At 42.2% G+C, this 14,343-nt stretch overlaps 1 protein-coding gene across 2 annotated transcripts in view; it reads left to right on the top strand.

Annotated features, from left to right (window-relative positions):
- Positions 1-584: 584 nt before the first annotated feature.
- The window catches only part of sfxn1 (sideroflexin 1), a 34,232-nt gene continuing 20,473 nt past the window's right edge, over positions 585-14,343 (top strand). Inside the window, exons 1-3 of one of the 2 annotated variants that reach the window (XM_042326066.1) lie at positions 585-696; positions 3,412-3,581; positions 4,447-4,617. In XM_042326066.1, coding sequence (XP_042182000.1) covers positions 3,418-3,581; positions 4,447-4,617 — 335 coding nt within the window. In that variant the 5' untranslated portion in view covers positions 585-696; positions 3,412-3,417. Of the gene's footprint in view, positions 697-722; positions 1,087-3,411; positions 3,582-4,446; positions 4,618-14,343 lie in introns of those variants that run through there. The other variant, XM_042326065.1, reaches the window with a different exon arrangement.

Raw genomic sequence — 14,343 nt, 5'->3', positions numbered from 1 at the left:
CACAGTCTTGTGTAATCAGTGCACTTTTATATGGCTTAAAATATAGGAAGGCTATTGATGATGTGTTTAACGCAGTGATTCTGCTTCTGATATTCTCTAAAGCAAGTTTATGGAGACAGGCCATAAACAATTCAAAAGGGAAAAAGGCGAATGGACTTTCAAAGTTATATTGTATTATTGTCATCAATCATACTGAACAAAAGTATAAATGCAACAATTTCAAAGATTTTGTCGAGTTACATATATAAGGAAAACAGTCAATTTAAATAAATGATTTAGGCCCTAATCTATGGATTTCACATGACTGGGCAGGGGAGTAGCAGACAGAACTCACCTAAACAATAATTTGCTAATAAAAGTCCTTGTCTGAGGAAGAAGTGTTAGCTGCCATTGACTTTTAATTTATGATAAACCTGGCCATGAAAATGTTTGGGGCTAGATAAAGAATATATTATATTTCTATGATTTGGACTCCCGTAAAAATCTAGATATTTATATTATTTTGGTCTGCTTATTTGCATGTATTTAATGTTGGGATTTTATTGTGAAAGGAACTCCGTGCCCGCTGCTGTGCATCTATTGGTGCTGAGTAGCCGATGCATACTTGTCAAATTAGCTTCGTTGAACGAGCTCGCTGTTCAGGGACGTCTCTGGCAGAAGACTGCTGTGATCGTGGCAGACGAGGACCGGAGCTTAGTAAGTGGCTGGATACCCTTTAAAACACATGTTTCCACATGTTGGAATTTGATACCACTTATTCTGGAGTCGTGCATCTGGTTTGGATGGTTAACAGGGAACGTAGGGATAGTCCTACTGCCTGCCTGCCTGCCTAGTGGGCAACTAGATGACTGAATCTGAGGATGTGGCAGGCAGAACGCTAGGGCTGTAGTTGAAACAGGCACGCACAGCTGGGCTGAAACATATGTTTTGAATAATAGGCTATTAGCGGAGATATTACATTTCTTTAGGCGTTTGCACGGTGTTGGACGTTGGCTTGGTATCCAGATGTAACGGTCTACAAGCAGTGGTTAGCTTCGGATCAAGCTGGTCTGCTTCGGTTGATCAATTTATCCGATCCAGCCAATGGTAGGTAGTATTGTTCGCCCGGATCCATTTGCACGGTCGGTTCATCTGACAAAATGGTGAGAATTATCGTAGGCTATATTTCACTGAGCCTCTCTCAAACCAGAGCTGGCCGGTTCTTGCACAGTGTTATGCAGCTGTGTGGCTATGCTTTTGGAACAACCATTGTAGCATAAGAAAAACGTTACAATGTAGTTAATATGGGTTAACATGTTGCCATGGAGGCCAGTGATTTGGTTAAAACGTGGGCTGGAAGAGAGGTCTTTAGATCAGAAGCCACCTAACGTAGCAGGCGTTAAGAGAAACCGCCCCTTGTCAGAGTTCAGATTTTGTAGTGGCATAACAAATATGATCAAATCAACACTGCCTTTGTATTAGGCCTTCAGCCTATTGTTGCATAAGATTTGACCCACAGGAAGTCTGACTGGTTGACATTTTGTCAAAGGAAGTTAGATTTATAACAACTGTTGTTTGTAAGTGACCGACAAGTGATATTTGCAACAGACTGATGTGTGGGTTAATATAATCTAGTTCAGACTGGGTTACATTGTAACAATGGGTTAATATAATCTAGTTCAGACTGGGTTACATTGTAACAATGGGTTAATATAATCTAGTGTTAATATAATCTAGTTCAGACTGGGTTACATTGTAACAATGGGTTAATATAATCTAGTTCAGACTGGGTTACATTGTAACAATGGGTTAATATAATCTAGTTCAGACTGGGTTACATTGTAACAATGGGTTAATATAATCTAGTTCAGACTGGGTTACATTGTAACAATGGGTGACTGGGTTACATTGTAACAATGGGTTAATATAATCTAGTTGTGTAACGGGTTACAGACAGAGAGACATGTAACGTTTCAAAATGTCCCCATTGTAACAACAGGTTAATATAATCTAGTTCACCTGCAGCAAGCTGGAACTGGATGGATACCATACCTGATACATTGTAACAACGGGTTAATATAATCTAGTTCAGACTGGGTTACATTGTAACAATGGGTTAATAGAATCTAGTTCAGACTGGGTTACATTGTAATAACGGGTTAATAGAATCTAGTTCAGACTGGGTTACATTGTAACAATGGGTTAATAGAATCTAGTTCAGACTGGGTTACATTGTAATAACGGGTTAATAGAATCTAGTTCAGACTGGGTTACATTGTAACAATGGGTTAATAGAATCTAGTTCAGACTGGGTTACATTGTAACAACGGGTTAATAGAATCTAGTTCAGACTGGGTTACATTGTAACAATGGGTTAATATAATCTAGTTCAGTTCTGTCACACTACATGTAGCCATACTGGCTGCTAGACAAGGTGCCTTGTCTAGGTTATGAGAGATTATTTTAACACAGCATAATGTAGTTTCAATTAGACTAAACTGTTTTATTGACATGCCCATATAAATATAGCCTATGTTGATTAGGCCTAATTAAATTAGAATGAAGATGAGCGATAGCCTATCTACGTGCCCATGACTAGGCCGTTAACACAAAATTCATCCATTCTTTGACCCCACAGAGAGAGCGAGAGAAAGGGGTAGGAGGGTAGGGTGGTGGGTTTGGGGCTTTTGAAGAGACGCCTCGACCCCGGTCACTGGGGGGTGTGGGGGGTGGGGTTATGAGGTTCAGTACAATTTAGCTCTTCAAAACCCTGTCAGGTCAGCCAGGCCTGTTTCCATAGCAACATTCTACTGGATCAGTTGTCCTGTTAAATTAATCTCAAGAAGAATTTATCACAGTGTGTTCTGGGTTTTTCATTTCTCTCAAGGGACAGCAATTGTGACATGATTTTGTGGTAACATAAGAGACGTTACCTAGAAAGGAGTGATTTCTGGCTGATGTGTGAGTGATATACAGTGAGTGATTTCTGGCTGAATGAAATAAAATAACTGGAATGCTGTTTCAGGGTTAGTTTGCTCCCAGGTAATACAATAGTCAAGCCCTTTTGTTTAGCTTTTTGTGATTTGTGTTGCATTATTCCCCTTGTCTCTCAGTCTAGGACTGGGGACCCAGATGACATTGACTTAATGCTGTTTAGAACTGTTCCTGTGAGTGCCACACTTTGTGGGAACTAATCTTGTGGGAAGAAACTTAACACCGGGACACCTTATTACAGTTTTTCCAAAGCTTTTATTCAGGAGGATGTTATGAATTTCACCTCCTCTGACAGTAGCTAGGCTAATTTATGAATTTTAGTCGAGCGCTGGTAGATAAATCATCTGGGACAATAAAACTTGTCTGTGTTGTGAATGTTTTACAGGATGGACAAAATAAATTATCTTTATATATTACAATGTTGTTGTGTTCTTTCAGATAACCATGACGACAGAAATCTCCACCTCCATAAACATCAAGGAGCCTCGATGGGACCAAGGGACGTTTATGGGCCGGGCCAAACACTTCTTCACCGTTACAGACCCCCGCAACGTCCTGCTCACCAACGAACAACTAGAGAATGCACACAAAGTCATCAGTGACTACCGGTAGTGTATTCTGAGCCTGGTTCTTCTTGGTTCTGTTTTTTTTCTGATTCTCCTTTGTTCACCTTGGTTCTGGTTCCTCCTGGTTCTCCTTGGTTCTGGTTCTTTGTGGTTCTCCCTAGTTAACATAGGTTCTGGTTCCTCTTTGTTCTCCTTAGTTGTCATTGGTTCCGGTTCCTCCTGGTTCACATTGGTTCCGGTTCCTCCTGGTTCACATTGGTTCCGGTTCCTCCTGGTTCACATTGGTTCTGGTTCCTCCTGGTTCACCTTAGTTGTCCTTGGTTCTGGTTCTCCCTAGTTCACATTGGTTCTGGTTCTCCCTAGTTCACATTGGTTCTGGTTCTTCTTGGTTCTCCTTAGTTGTCCTTGGTTCTGGTTCCTCCTGGTTCTCCCTAGTTGTCCTTGGTTCTGGTTCTCCCTAGTTGTCCCTAGTTCTCGTTGGTTCTGGTTCCTCCTGGCTGTCCCTAGTTCTCGTTGGTTCTGGTTCCTTTTGGTTTTCTCTAGTTCTCCTGGGATCTGGTTCCTCCTGGTTTTGCTGTTTGGAAACAACCTTTACCTGAGCTGAAAGCAACTGATAGAATTGACTTCCGGCATATTGGCATAGATCTAGGATCAGTTTACCCTTAATTAACTATTGATGAACCAGAAAGACAACACAACTCATTCTATGATGCAACATTGAATACACAGAGCAATGATGCTAGGTAAGAGATTGAAGGCTTCTACACTGTTACATTTGGGACAATGTTTATCAAATACAGGTTGTGTGCAACGAACAGGGTTTTGTTTAAACTTGTGTTGGTACTAAGTAAACAGGCTCAGCTAATCACTTGTTATTTGTCTTTGAATCCCCCCCCTTCTCTCCCAGGCAAGGTGTGATGTCCCCCGGGCTGACAGAGGACGAGCTATGGCGAGCCAAGTATATCTTTGACTCAGCCTTCCACCCAGACACCGGAGAGAAGATGATCCTGATTGGCCGCATGTCTGCTCAGGTCCCCATGAACATGACCATCACTGGCTGTATGATGACCTTCTACAAGTGAGCAGCAGTGTTCTATTAAAATCATAGTGTTATACGGCTGTCCTATTAGAATGGCAGTGTTATACGACTGTCCTATTAGAATGGCAGTGTTACACGACTGTCCTATTAGAATGGCAGTGTTACACGACTGTCCTATTAGAAGGGCAGTGTTATACGACTGTCCTATTAGAAGGGCAGTGTTATACGACTGTCCTATTAGAAGGGCAGTGTTATACGACTGTCCTATTAGAATGACAGTGTTATACGACTGTCCTATTAGAAGGGCAGTGTTATACGACTGTCCTATTAGAATGACAGTGTTATACGACTGTCCTATTAGAATGACAGTGTTATACGGCTGTCCTATTAGAATGGCAGTGTTATACGACTGTCCTATTAGAAGGGCAGTGTTATACGACTGTCCTATTAGAAGGGCACTGTTATACGACTGTCCTATTAGAAGGGCAGTGTTATACGGCTGTCCTATTAGAAGGGCAGTGTTATACGACTGTCCTATTAGAATGGCAGTGTTATACGACTGTCCTATTAGAATGGCAGTGTTATACGACTGTCCTATTAGAAGGGCAGTGTTATACGACTGTCCTATTAGAATGGCAGTGTTATACGACTGTCCTATTAGAAGGGCAGTGTTATACGACTGTCCTATTAGAATGACAGTGTTATACGACTGTCCTATTAGAATGGCAGTGTTATACGACTGTCCTATTAGAATGGCAGTGTTATACGACTGTCCTATTAGAATGGCAGTGTTATACGACTGTCCTATTAGAATGGCAGTGTTATACGACTGTCCTATTAGAATGGCAGTGTTATACGACTGTCCTATTAGAAGGGCAGTGTTATACGACTGTCCTATTAGAATGGCAGTGTTATACGACTGTCCTATTAGAATGACAGTGTTATACGACTGTCCTATTAGAATGGCAGTGCAGTGTTATACGACTGTCCTATTAGAATGGCAGTGTTATACGACTGTCCTATTAGAATGGCAGTGTTATACGACTGTCCTATTAGAATGGCAGTGTTATACGACTGTCCTATTAGAATGGCAGTGTTATACGACTGTCCTATTGGCAGTGAATTAGAATGGCAGTGTTATACGACTGTCCTATTAGAATGGCAGTGTTATACGACTGTCCTATTAGAATGGCAGTGTTATACGACTGTCCTATTAGAATGGCAGTGTTATACGACTGTCCTATTAGAATGGCAGTGTTATACGACTGTCCTATTAGAATGGCAGTGACTGTCCTATTAGAATGGCAGTGTTATACGACTGTCCTATTAGAATGGCAGTGTTATACGACTGTCCCTATTACTGTCCTATTAGAATGGCAGTGTTATACGACTGTCCTATTAGAATGGCAGTGTTATACGACTGTCCTATTAGAATGGCAGTGTTAGACTGTCCTATTAGAATGGCAGTGTTATACGACTGTCCTATTAGAATGGCAGTGTTATACGACTGTCCTATTAGAATGACAGTGTTATACGACTGTCCTATTAGAATGACAGTGTTATACGACTGTCCTGGCAGTGTTAGACTGTCCTATAGAATGGCAGTGTTATACGACTGTCCTATTAGAATGACAGTGTTATACGACTGTCCTATTAGAATGACATTACTGTCCTATTAGAATGGCAGTGTTATACGACTGTCCTATTAGAATGGCAGTGTTATACAGTGACTGTCCTATTAGAATGGCAGTGTTATACGACTGTCCTATTAGAATGACAGTGTTATACGACTGTCCTATTAGAATGGCAGTGGCAGTGTTATACGGCTGTCCTATTAGAATGGCAGTGTTATACGACTGTCCTATTAGAATGGCAGTGTTATACGACTGTCCTATTAGAATGGCAGTGTTATACGACTGTCCTATTAGAAGGGCAGTGTTATACGACTGTCCTATTAGAATGACAGTGTTATACGACTGTCCTATTAGAATGGCAGTGTTATACGACTGTCCTATTAGAATGGCAGTGTTATACGACTGTCCTATTAGAATGGCAGTGTTATACGACTGTCCTATTAGAATGGCAGTGTTATGGCAGTGTTATACGACTGTCCTATTAGAATGACAGTGACAGTGTTATACGACTGTCCTATTAGAAGGGCAGTGTTATACGACTGTCCTATTAGAATGACAGTGTTATACGACTGTCCTATTAGAATGACAGTGTTATTAGAAGGGCAGTGACTGTCCTATTAGAAGTGGCAGTGTTATACGACTGTCCTATTAGAATGGCAGTGTTATACGACTGTCCTATTAGAATGGCAGTGTTATACGACTGTCCTATTAGAATGACAGTGTTATACGACTGTCCTATTAGAATGGCAGTGTTATACGACTGTCCTATTAGAATGGCAGTGTTATACGACTGTCCTATTAGAATGGCAGTGTTATACGACTGTCCTATTAGAATGGCAGTGCAGTGTTATACGACTGTCCTATTAGAAGGGCAGTGTTATTAGAACGACTGTCCTATTAGAAGGGCAGTGTTATACGACTGTCCTATTAGAATAGATGGCAGTGTTATACGACTGTCCTATTAGAATGGCAGTGTTATACGGCTGTCCTATAGAATGGCAGTGTTATACGGCTGTCCTATTAGAATGGCAGTGTTATACGACTGACCTATTAGAATGACAGTGTTATACGACTGTCCTATTAGAAGGGCAGTGTTATACGACTGTCCTATTAGAATGGCAGTGTTATACGACTGTCCTATTAGAATGGCAGTGTTATACGACTGTCCTATTAGAATGGCAGTGTTACTGTCCTATTAGAACTGACTCCTATTAGAATGGCAGTGTTATACGACTGTCCTATTAGAATGGCAGTGTTATGGCACGACTGTCCTATTAGAATGGCAGTGTTACACGACTGTCCTATTAGAATGGCAGTGTTACACGACTGTCCTATTAGAATGGCAGTGTTATACGACTGTCCTATTAGAATGGCAGTGTTATATGACTGTCCTATTAGAATGATAGTGTTACACGACTGTCCTATTAGAATGACAGTGTTACACGACTGTCCTATTAGAATGACAGTGTTACACGACTGTCCTATTAGAATGGCAGTGTTACGTGACTGTCCTATTAGAATGGCAGTGTTACGTGACTGTCCTATTAGAATGGCAGTGTTATAACAAGACACTTCAATTACCATATACAGTGTTGAAACAATGTGCAAATAGTTCAAGTATAAAAGGGAAAATAAATAAGCATAAATATAGGTTATATTTACAATGGTGTTTGTTCTTCACTGGTTGCCCTTTTCTTGTGGCAACAGGTCACAAATCTTGCTACTGTGATAGCACACTGTGATATGTCACCCAATAATATGGGAGTTTATCAAATTTGGATTTGTTTTTGAATTCTTTGTGGATCTGTGTAATCTGAGGGAAATAAATATGTGTCTCTAATATGGTCATACATTTGGCAGGAGGTTAGGAAGTGCAGCTCAGTTTCCAGCTCATTTGTGGGAAGTGTGCACATAGCCTGTCTTCTCTTGAGAGCCAGGTCTTCCTAAGGCAGTCTTTCTCAATAGCAAGGCTATGCTCACTGAGTCTGTACATAGTCTTTCCTTAATTTTTGGTCAGTCACAGTGGTCAGGTATTCTGGCACTGTGTACTCTCTGTTTAGGGCCAAATAGCATTCTAGTCAAATAGCATTCTGTTTTCTTGTTAATTCTTTCCAATGTGGCAAGTAATTATAATTTAGTTTTGTCATGATTTGGTTGGGTCTAATTGTGTTCCTGTCCTGGGGTTCTGTTGGTTGTGTTTGTGAACAGAGACCCAGGACCATCTTGCTTAGGGGACTCTTCTCCGGGTTCATCTCTCTGTAGGTGATGGAAGGTTTGGGAATCGCTTCCTTTTAGATGGTTGTAGAATTTAACAGCTCTTTTCTGGATTTTGATAACTAGCGGGTATCGGCCTAATTCTGCATGCATTGATTGGTGTTTTACGTTCTACACAGAGGTTATTTCTTGCAGAATTCTGCATGCAAGTGTCTCAATTTGGTGTTTGTCCCATTTTGTGAATTCTTGGTTGGTGAGCGGTCCCCAGACCTCACAACCATAAAGGGCAATGGGCTCTAACTGATTCAAGTATTTTTAGCCAGATCTTGATTGGTATGTCAAATTGTATGTTCCTTTTGATGGCATAGAAGGCCCTTCTTGCCTTGTCTCAGATTGTTCACAGCTTTGTGGAAGTTACCTGTGGGGCTGATGCTTTGGCAGAGGTATGTATAGTTTTTTGTGTGCTCTAGGGCAACGGTGTCTAGATGGGATTTGTACTCGTGGTCCTGGCAACTGGACCTTTTTTTAACACCCATTATTTTGTCTTACTGAGATTTACTGTCAGGGCCCAGGTCTGACAGAATCTATGCAGAAGATCTAGGTGATGCTGTAGGCCCTCCTTGGTTGTGGACAGAAGCACCAGATCATCAGCAAACAGTAGACATTTGACTTCAGATTCTAGCAAGGTGAGGCCGAGTGCTGCAGACTGTTCTAGTGCCCTCGTCAATTCGTTGATAAATATGTTGAAGAGGGTGGGGCTTAAGCTGCATCCCTGTCTCACTCCATGGCCCTGCGGAAGGAAATGTGAAATTATGCCAATTTTAACTGCACATTTGTTTTTTGTATACATCTATTTTATAATGTTGTATGTTTTTTCCCCCAACACCACTTTCCATCCATTTGTATAGCACACCCTCATGCCAAATTGAGTCAGCAAAGCATGAGAAGACTTTGCCTTTGTTTTGGTTTGTTTGTTTGTCAATTAAAGGTGTGCAGGGTGAATACGTGGTCTGTCGTACGGTAATTTGGTAAAATGCCAATTTGCCAATTTGACCCAGTACATTGTTTTCACTGAGGAAATGTACAAGTCTGGGGAAGATGCTAAGGATGATGCTAAAGAGTATAAGTATAGCCAATTGGAATTTGTGGTCTGTATATTTTATAATTTCATTGAGGATACCATCAACACCACAGGCCTTTTTGGGTTGGAGGGTTTGTATTTTGTCCTGTAGTTCATTCAATGTAATTGGAGAATCCAGTGGGTTCTGGTAGTCTTTTATAGCCAATTATAAGATTTGTAATTCATCATGTGTATGTTGTTGCTGTTTGTTCTTTGTTATAGAGCCAAAAAGATTGGAGAAGTGGTTTATCCATACGTCTCCATTTGAATAGATAACTCTTTGTGTTTGTTTAGAGTTTTCCAATTTTCCCAGAAGTGGTTTGATTCTTCTATGGATTCTTCAGTTACATTGAGCTCATTTCTGACGTGCTGTTCCTTCTTTTCCGTAGTGTATTTCTGTTTGAGTGATTCACCATAGTGAAGGCGTTGACTCAAGTTTTCTGGGTCTCTGTTTTTGATTGGATAGGTTTCTCAATTTCTTTCTTAGGTTTTTGCATTCTTCATCAAACCATTTGTTATTATTGTTAATTTTCTTAGGTTGTCTGCTTGATATTTTTAGATTTGATAGGGAAGTGATTTTGCTGTGATCTGATAGGGGTGTCAGTGGACTGACTGTGAACTCTGTAAGAGACTCTGGGTTGAGGTTAGTGATGAAGTAATCTACAGTAATTTTTATTAAAAACATTTTTTTAAATCTTTATTTAACTAGGCAAGTCAGTTAAAATCAAATTCTTATTTACAATGACGGCCTACCCCAGCCAAAGCCGGACGACTCTGGGCCAATTGTGCGCCGCCCAATGGGACTCCCAATCAAGGCCGGTTGTGATACAGCCTGGAATCAAACCAGGGTGTCTGTAGTGACACCTCAAGCACTGAGATGCAGTGCCTTAGACCGCTGCACCACTCGGGAGCCCAGTACTACTGCCAAGGGATGAGCTATAGGTGTAGGTACCATAGGAGTCTCCTCGAAGCCTACCATTGACTATGTACAGACCCAGCGTGCGACAGGGCTGCAGGAGTGGTGACCCATTTTTGTTGGTTGTTTTGTCATAGTTGTGTCTAGGGTGGCATAATTTAAAGGAGGGAATACTGTCACCTCTACGTAGGTGTTTGTCCTCCTGTGTGCTGAAGGTGTCAGGTTATTGTCCAGTTCTGGCATGTAGGTCGCCACAGACTAGTACATGTCCCTGGGCCTGCAAATGATTGATCTCCCCCTCTAGGATGTCTTCATTAAAGTATGGGGATTCTATTAGGGGGATATAGGTAGCACACATGAGGACATTTTTATCTGAGATCATTTCCTTATTCATTTCTAGCCAGATGCATAATGTTCTTGTTTTGACTAATATACTAGAGTGGGTTAGGACTTCTCTATGCCAAATTAGCATACCACCTGAGTCTCTACCCTTGTTTCACACCTGGTAGTTTGGTGGATTGGACTACCAGCTCTCTGTAACTTAGAGGGCAACCAGTGAGTTCATCTCCTCTACACCATGTTTCTTGTAGGATGACAATGTCTGTATTTCTAATTTCTTAGATGAAGTCTTGTTCCTGCTCTTTAGGCCAAAGGCAGATGACCTCAGACCTTGTATATTCCAGGATGAGATAGTAAAAGCTTTGTGTTCCATAGCACCCCCCTCTGAGGACAACTCCAGCTGTAGTCTAATTGAAGTCTCTCTCTCTCTCTCTCTCTCTCTCTCTCCTCAGGACAACTCCAGCTGTAGTCTAATTGAAGTCTCTCTCTCTCTCTCCTCAGGACAACTCCAGCTATAGTCTAATTGAAGTATCTCTCTCTCTCTCTCTCCTCAGGACAACTCCAGCTGTAGTCTAATTGAAGTCTCTCTCTCTCTCTCTCTCTCTCTCCTCAGGACAACTCCAGCTGTAGTCTAATTGAAGTCTCTCTCTCTCTCTCTCTCTCTCTCTCTCCTCAGGACAACTCCAGCTATAGTCTAATTGAAGTATCTCTCTCTCTCTCTCTTCAGGACAACTCCAGCTGTAGTCTAATTGAAGTCTCTCTCTCTCTCCTCAGGACAACTCCAGCTATAGTCTAATTGAAGTCTCTCTCTCTCTCTCCTCAGGACAACTCCAGCTATAGTCTAATTTAAGTATCTCTCTCTCTCTCCTCAGGACAACTCCAGCTATAGTCTAATTGAAGTCTCTCTCTCTCTCTCCTCAGGACAACTCCAGCTATAGTCTAATTGAAGTCTCTCTCTCTCTCTCCTCAGGACAACTCCAGCTATAGTCTAATTGAAGTCTCTCTCTCTCTCCTCAGGACAACTCCAGCTATAGTCTAATTTGAAGTCTCTCTCTCTCCTCAGGACAACTCCAGCTATAGTCTAATTGAAGTCTCTCTCTCTCTCCTCAGGACAACTCCAGCTATAGTCTAATTGAAGTCTCTCTCTCTCTCCTCAGGACAACTCCAGCTATAGTCTAATTTAAGTCTCTCTCTCTCCTCAGGACAACTCCAGCTGTAGTCTAATTGAAGTCTCTCTCTCTCTCTCCTCAGGACAACTCCAGCTGTAGTCTAATTGAAGTCTCTCTCTCTCCTCAGGACAACTCCAGCTATAGTCTAATTGAAGTCTCTCTCTCTCTCTCTCCTCAGAACAACTCCAGCTATAGTCTAAGTCTGAAGTCTCTCTCTCTCCTCAGGACAACTCCAGCTGTAGTCTAATTGAAGTCTCTCTCTCTCCTCAGGACAACTCCAGCTATAGTCTAATTGAAGTATCTCTCTCTCTCTCCTCAGGACAACTCCAGCTGTAGTCTAATTGAAGTCTCTCTCTCTCTCCTCAGGACAACTCCAGCTATAGTCTAATTGAAGTCTCTCTCTCTCCTCAGGACAACTCCAGCTATAGTCTAATTGAAGTCTCTCTCTCTCTCCTCAGGACAACTCCAGCTATAGTCTAATTGAAGTCTCTCTCTCTCCTCAGGACAACTCCAGCTGTAGTCTAATTGAAGTCTCTCTCTCTCTCCTCAGGACAACTCCAGCTATAGTCTAATTGAAGTCTCTCTCTCTCTCTCCTCAGGACAACTCCAGCTGTAGTCTAATTGAAGTCTCTCTCTCTCTCCTCAGGACAACTCCAGCTGTAGTCTAATTGAAGTCTCTCTCTCTCTCTCTCCTCAGGACAACTCCAGCTGTAGTCTAATTGAACTCTCTCTCTCTCTCCTCAGGACAACTCCAGCTGTAGTCTAATTGAAGTCTCTCTCTCTCTCCTCAGGACAACTCCAGCTGTAGTCTAATTGAAGTCTCTCTCTCTCTCTCTCCTCAGGACAACTCCAGCAGCTCAGGACAACTCCAGCTGTAGTCTAATTGAACTCTCTCTCTCTCTCCTCAGGACAACTCCAGCTATAGTCTAATTGAAGTCTCTCTCTCTCTCTCCTCAGGACAACTCCAGCTGTAGTCTAATTGAAGTCTCTCTCTCTCTCCTCAGGACAACTCCAGCTGTAGTCTAATTGAAGTATCTCTCTCTCTCTCTCCTCAGGACAACTCCAGCTATAGTCTAATTGAAGTCTCTCTCTCTCCTCAGGACAACTCCAGCTATAGTCTAATTGAAGTCTCTCTCTCTCCTCAGGACAACTCCAGCTGTAGTCTAATTGAAGTCTCTCTCTCTCTCTCTCTCTCTCTCTCTCTCTCCTCAGGACAACTCCAGCTGTAGTCTAATTGAACTCTCTCTCTCTCTCTCTCCTCAGGACAACTCCAGCTATAGTCTAATTGAAGTCTCTCTCTCTCTCTCTCCTCAGGACAACTCCAGCTGTAGTCTAATTGAAGTCTCTCTCTCTCTCTCCTCAGGACAACTCCAGCTGTAGTCTAATTGAAGTCTCTCTCTCTCTCCTCAGGACAACTCCAGCTATAGTCTAATTGAAGTCTCTCTCTCTCTCTCTCTCCTCAGGACAACTCCAGCTATAGTCTAATTGAAGTCTCTCTCTCTCTCTCCTCAGGACAACTCCAGCTGTAGTCTAATTGAAGTCTCTCTCTCTCTCCTCAGGACAACTCCAGCTATAGTCTAATTGAAGTCTCTCTCTCTCTCTCTCTCTCTCTCCTCAGGACAACTCCAGCTATAGTCTAATTGAAGTATCTCTCTCTCTCTCCTCAGGACAACTCCAGCTGTAGTCTAATTGAAGTCTCTCTCTCTCTCCTCAGGACAACTCCAGCTGTAGTCTAATTGAAGTCTCTCTCTCTCTCTCTCTCTCTCCTCAGGACAACTCCAGCTGTAGTCTAATTGAAGTCTCTCTCTCTCTCTCTCCTCAGGACAACTCCAGCTGTAGTCTAATTGAAGTCTCTCTCTCTCTCTCTCTCTCTCCTCAGGACAACTCCAGCTGTAGTCTAATTGAAGTCTCTCTCTCTCTCTCCTCAGGACAACTCCAGCTGTAGTCTAATTGAAGTCTCTCTCTCTCTCCTCAGGACAACTCCAGCTGTAGTCTAATTGAAGTCTCTCTCTCTCTCTCCTCAGGACAACTCCAGCTGTAGTCTAATTGAAGTCTCTCTCTCTCTCCTCAGGACAACTCCAGCTGTAGTCTAATTGAAGTCTCTCTCTCTCTCTCTCTCTCTCTCTCTCTCTCTCTCTCTCTCTCTCTCCTCAGGACAACTCCAGCTGTAGTCTAATTGAAGTCTCTCTCTCTCTCCTCAGGACAACTCCAGCTGTAGTCTAATTGAAGTCTCTCTCTCTCTCTCTCTCTCCTCAGGACAACTCCAGCTATAGTCTAATTGAAGTCTCTCTCTCTCTCTCTCTCTCTCTCTCTCCTCAGGACAACTCCAGCTGTAGTCTCATTGAAGTCTCTCTCTCTCTCCTCAGGACAACT

The sequence above is a fragment of the Oncorhynchus tshawytscha genome, linkage group LG08 (genome assembly GCF_018296145.1).
Source record: "Oncorhynchus tshawytscha isolate Ot180627B linkage group LG08, Otsh_v2.0, whole genome shotgun sequence".
Taxonomy (NCBI): Eukaryota; Metazoa; Chordata; class Actinopteri; order Salmoniformes; family Salmonidae; genus Oncorhynchus; species Oncorhynchus tshawytscha.
The sequence above is the reverse complement of the archived record's forward strand: the minus strand, read 5'-3'. Positions and strand labels throughout refer to the sequence as shown.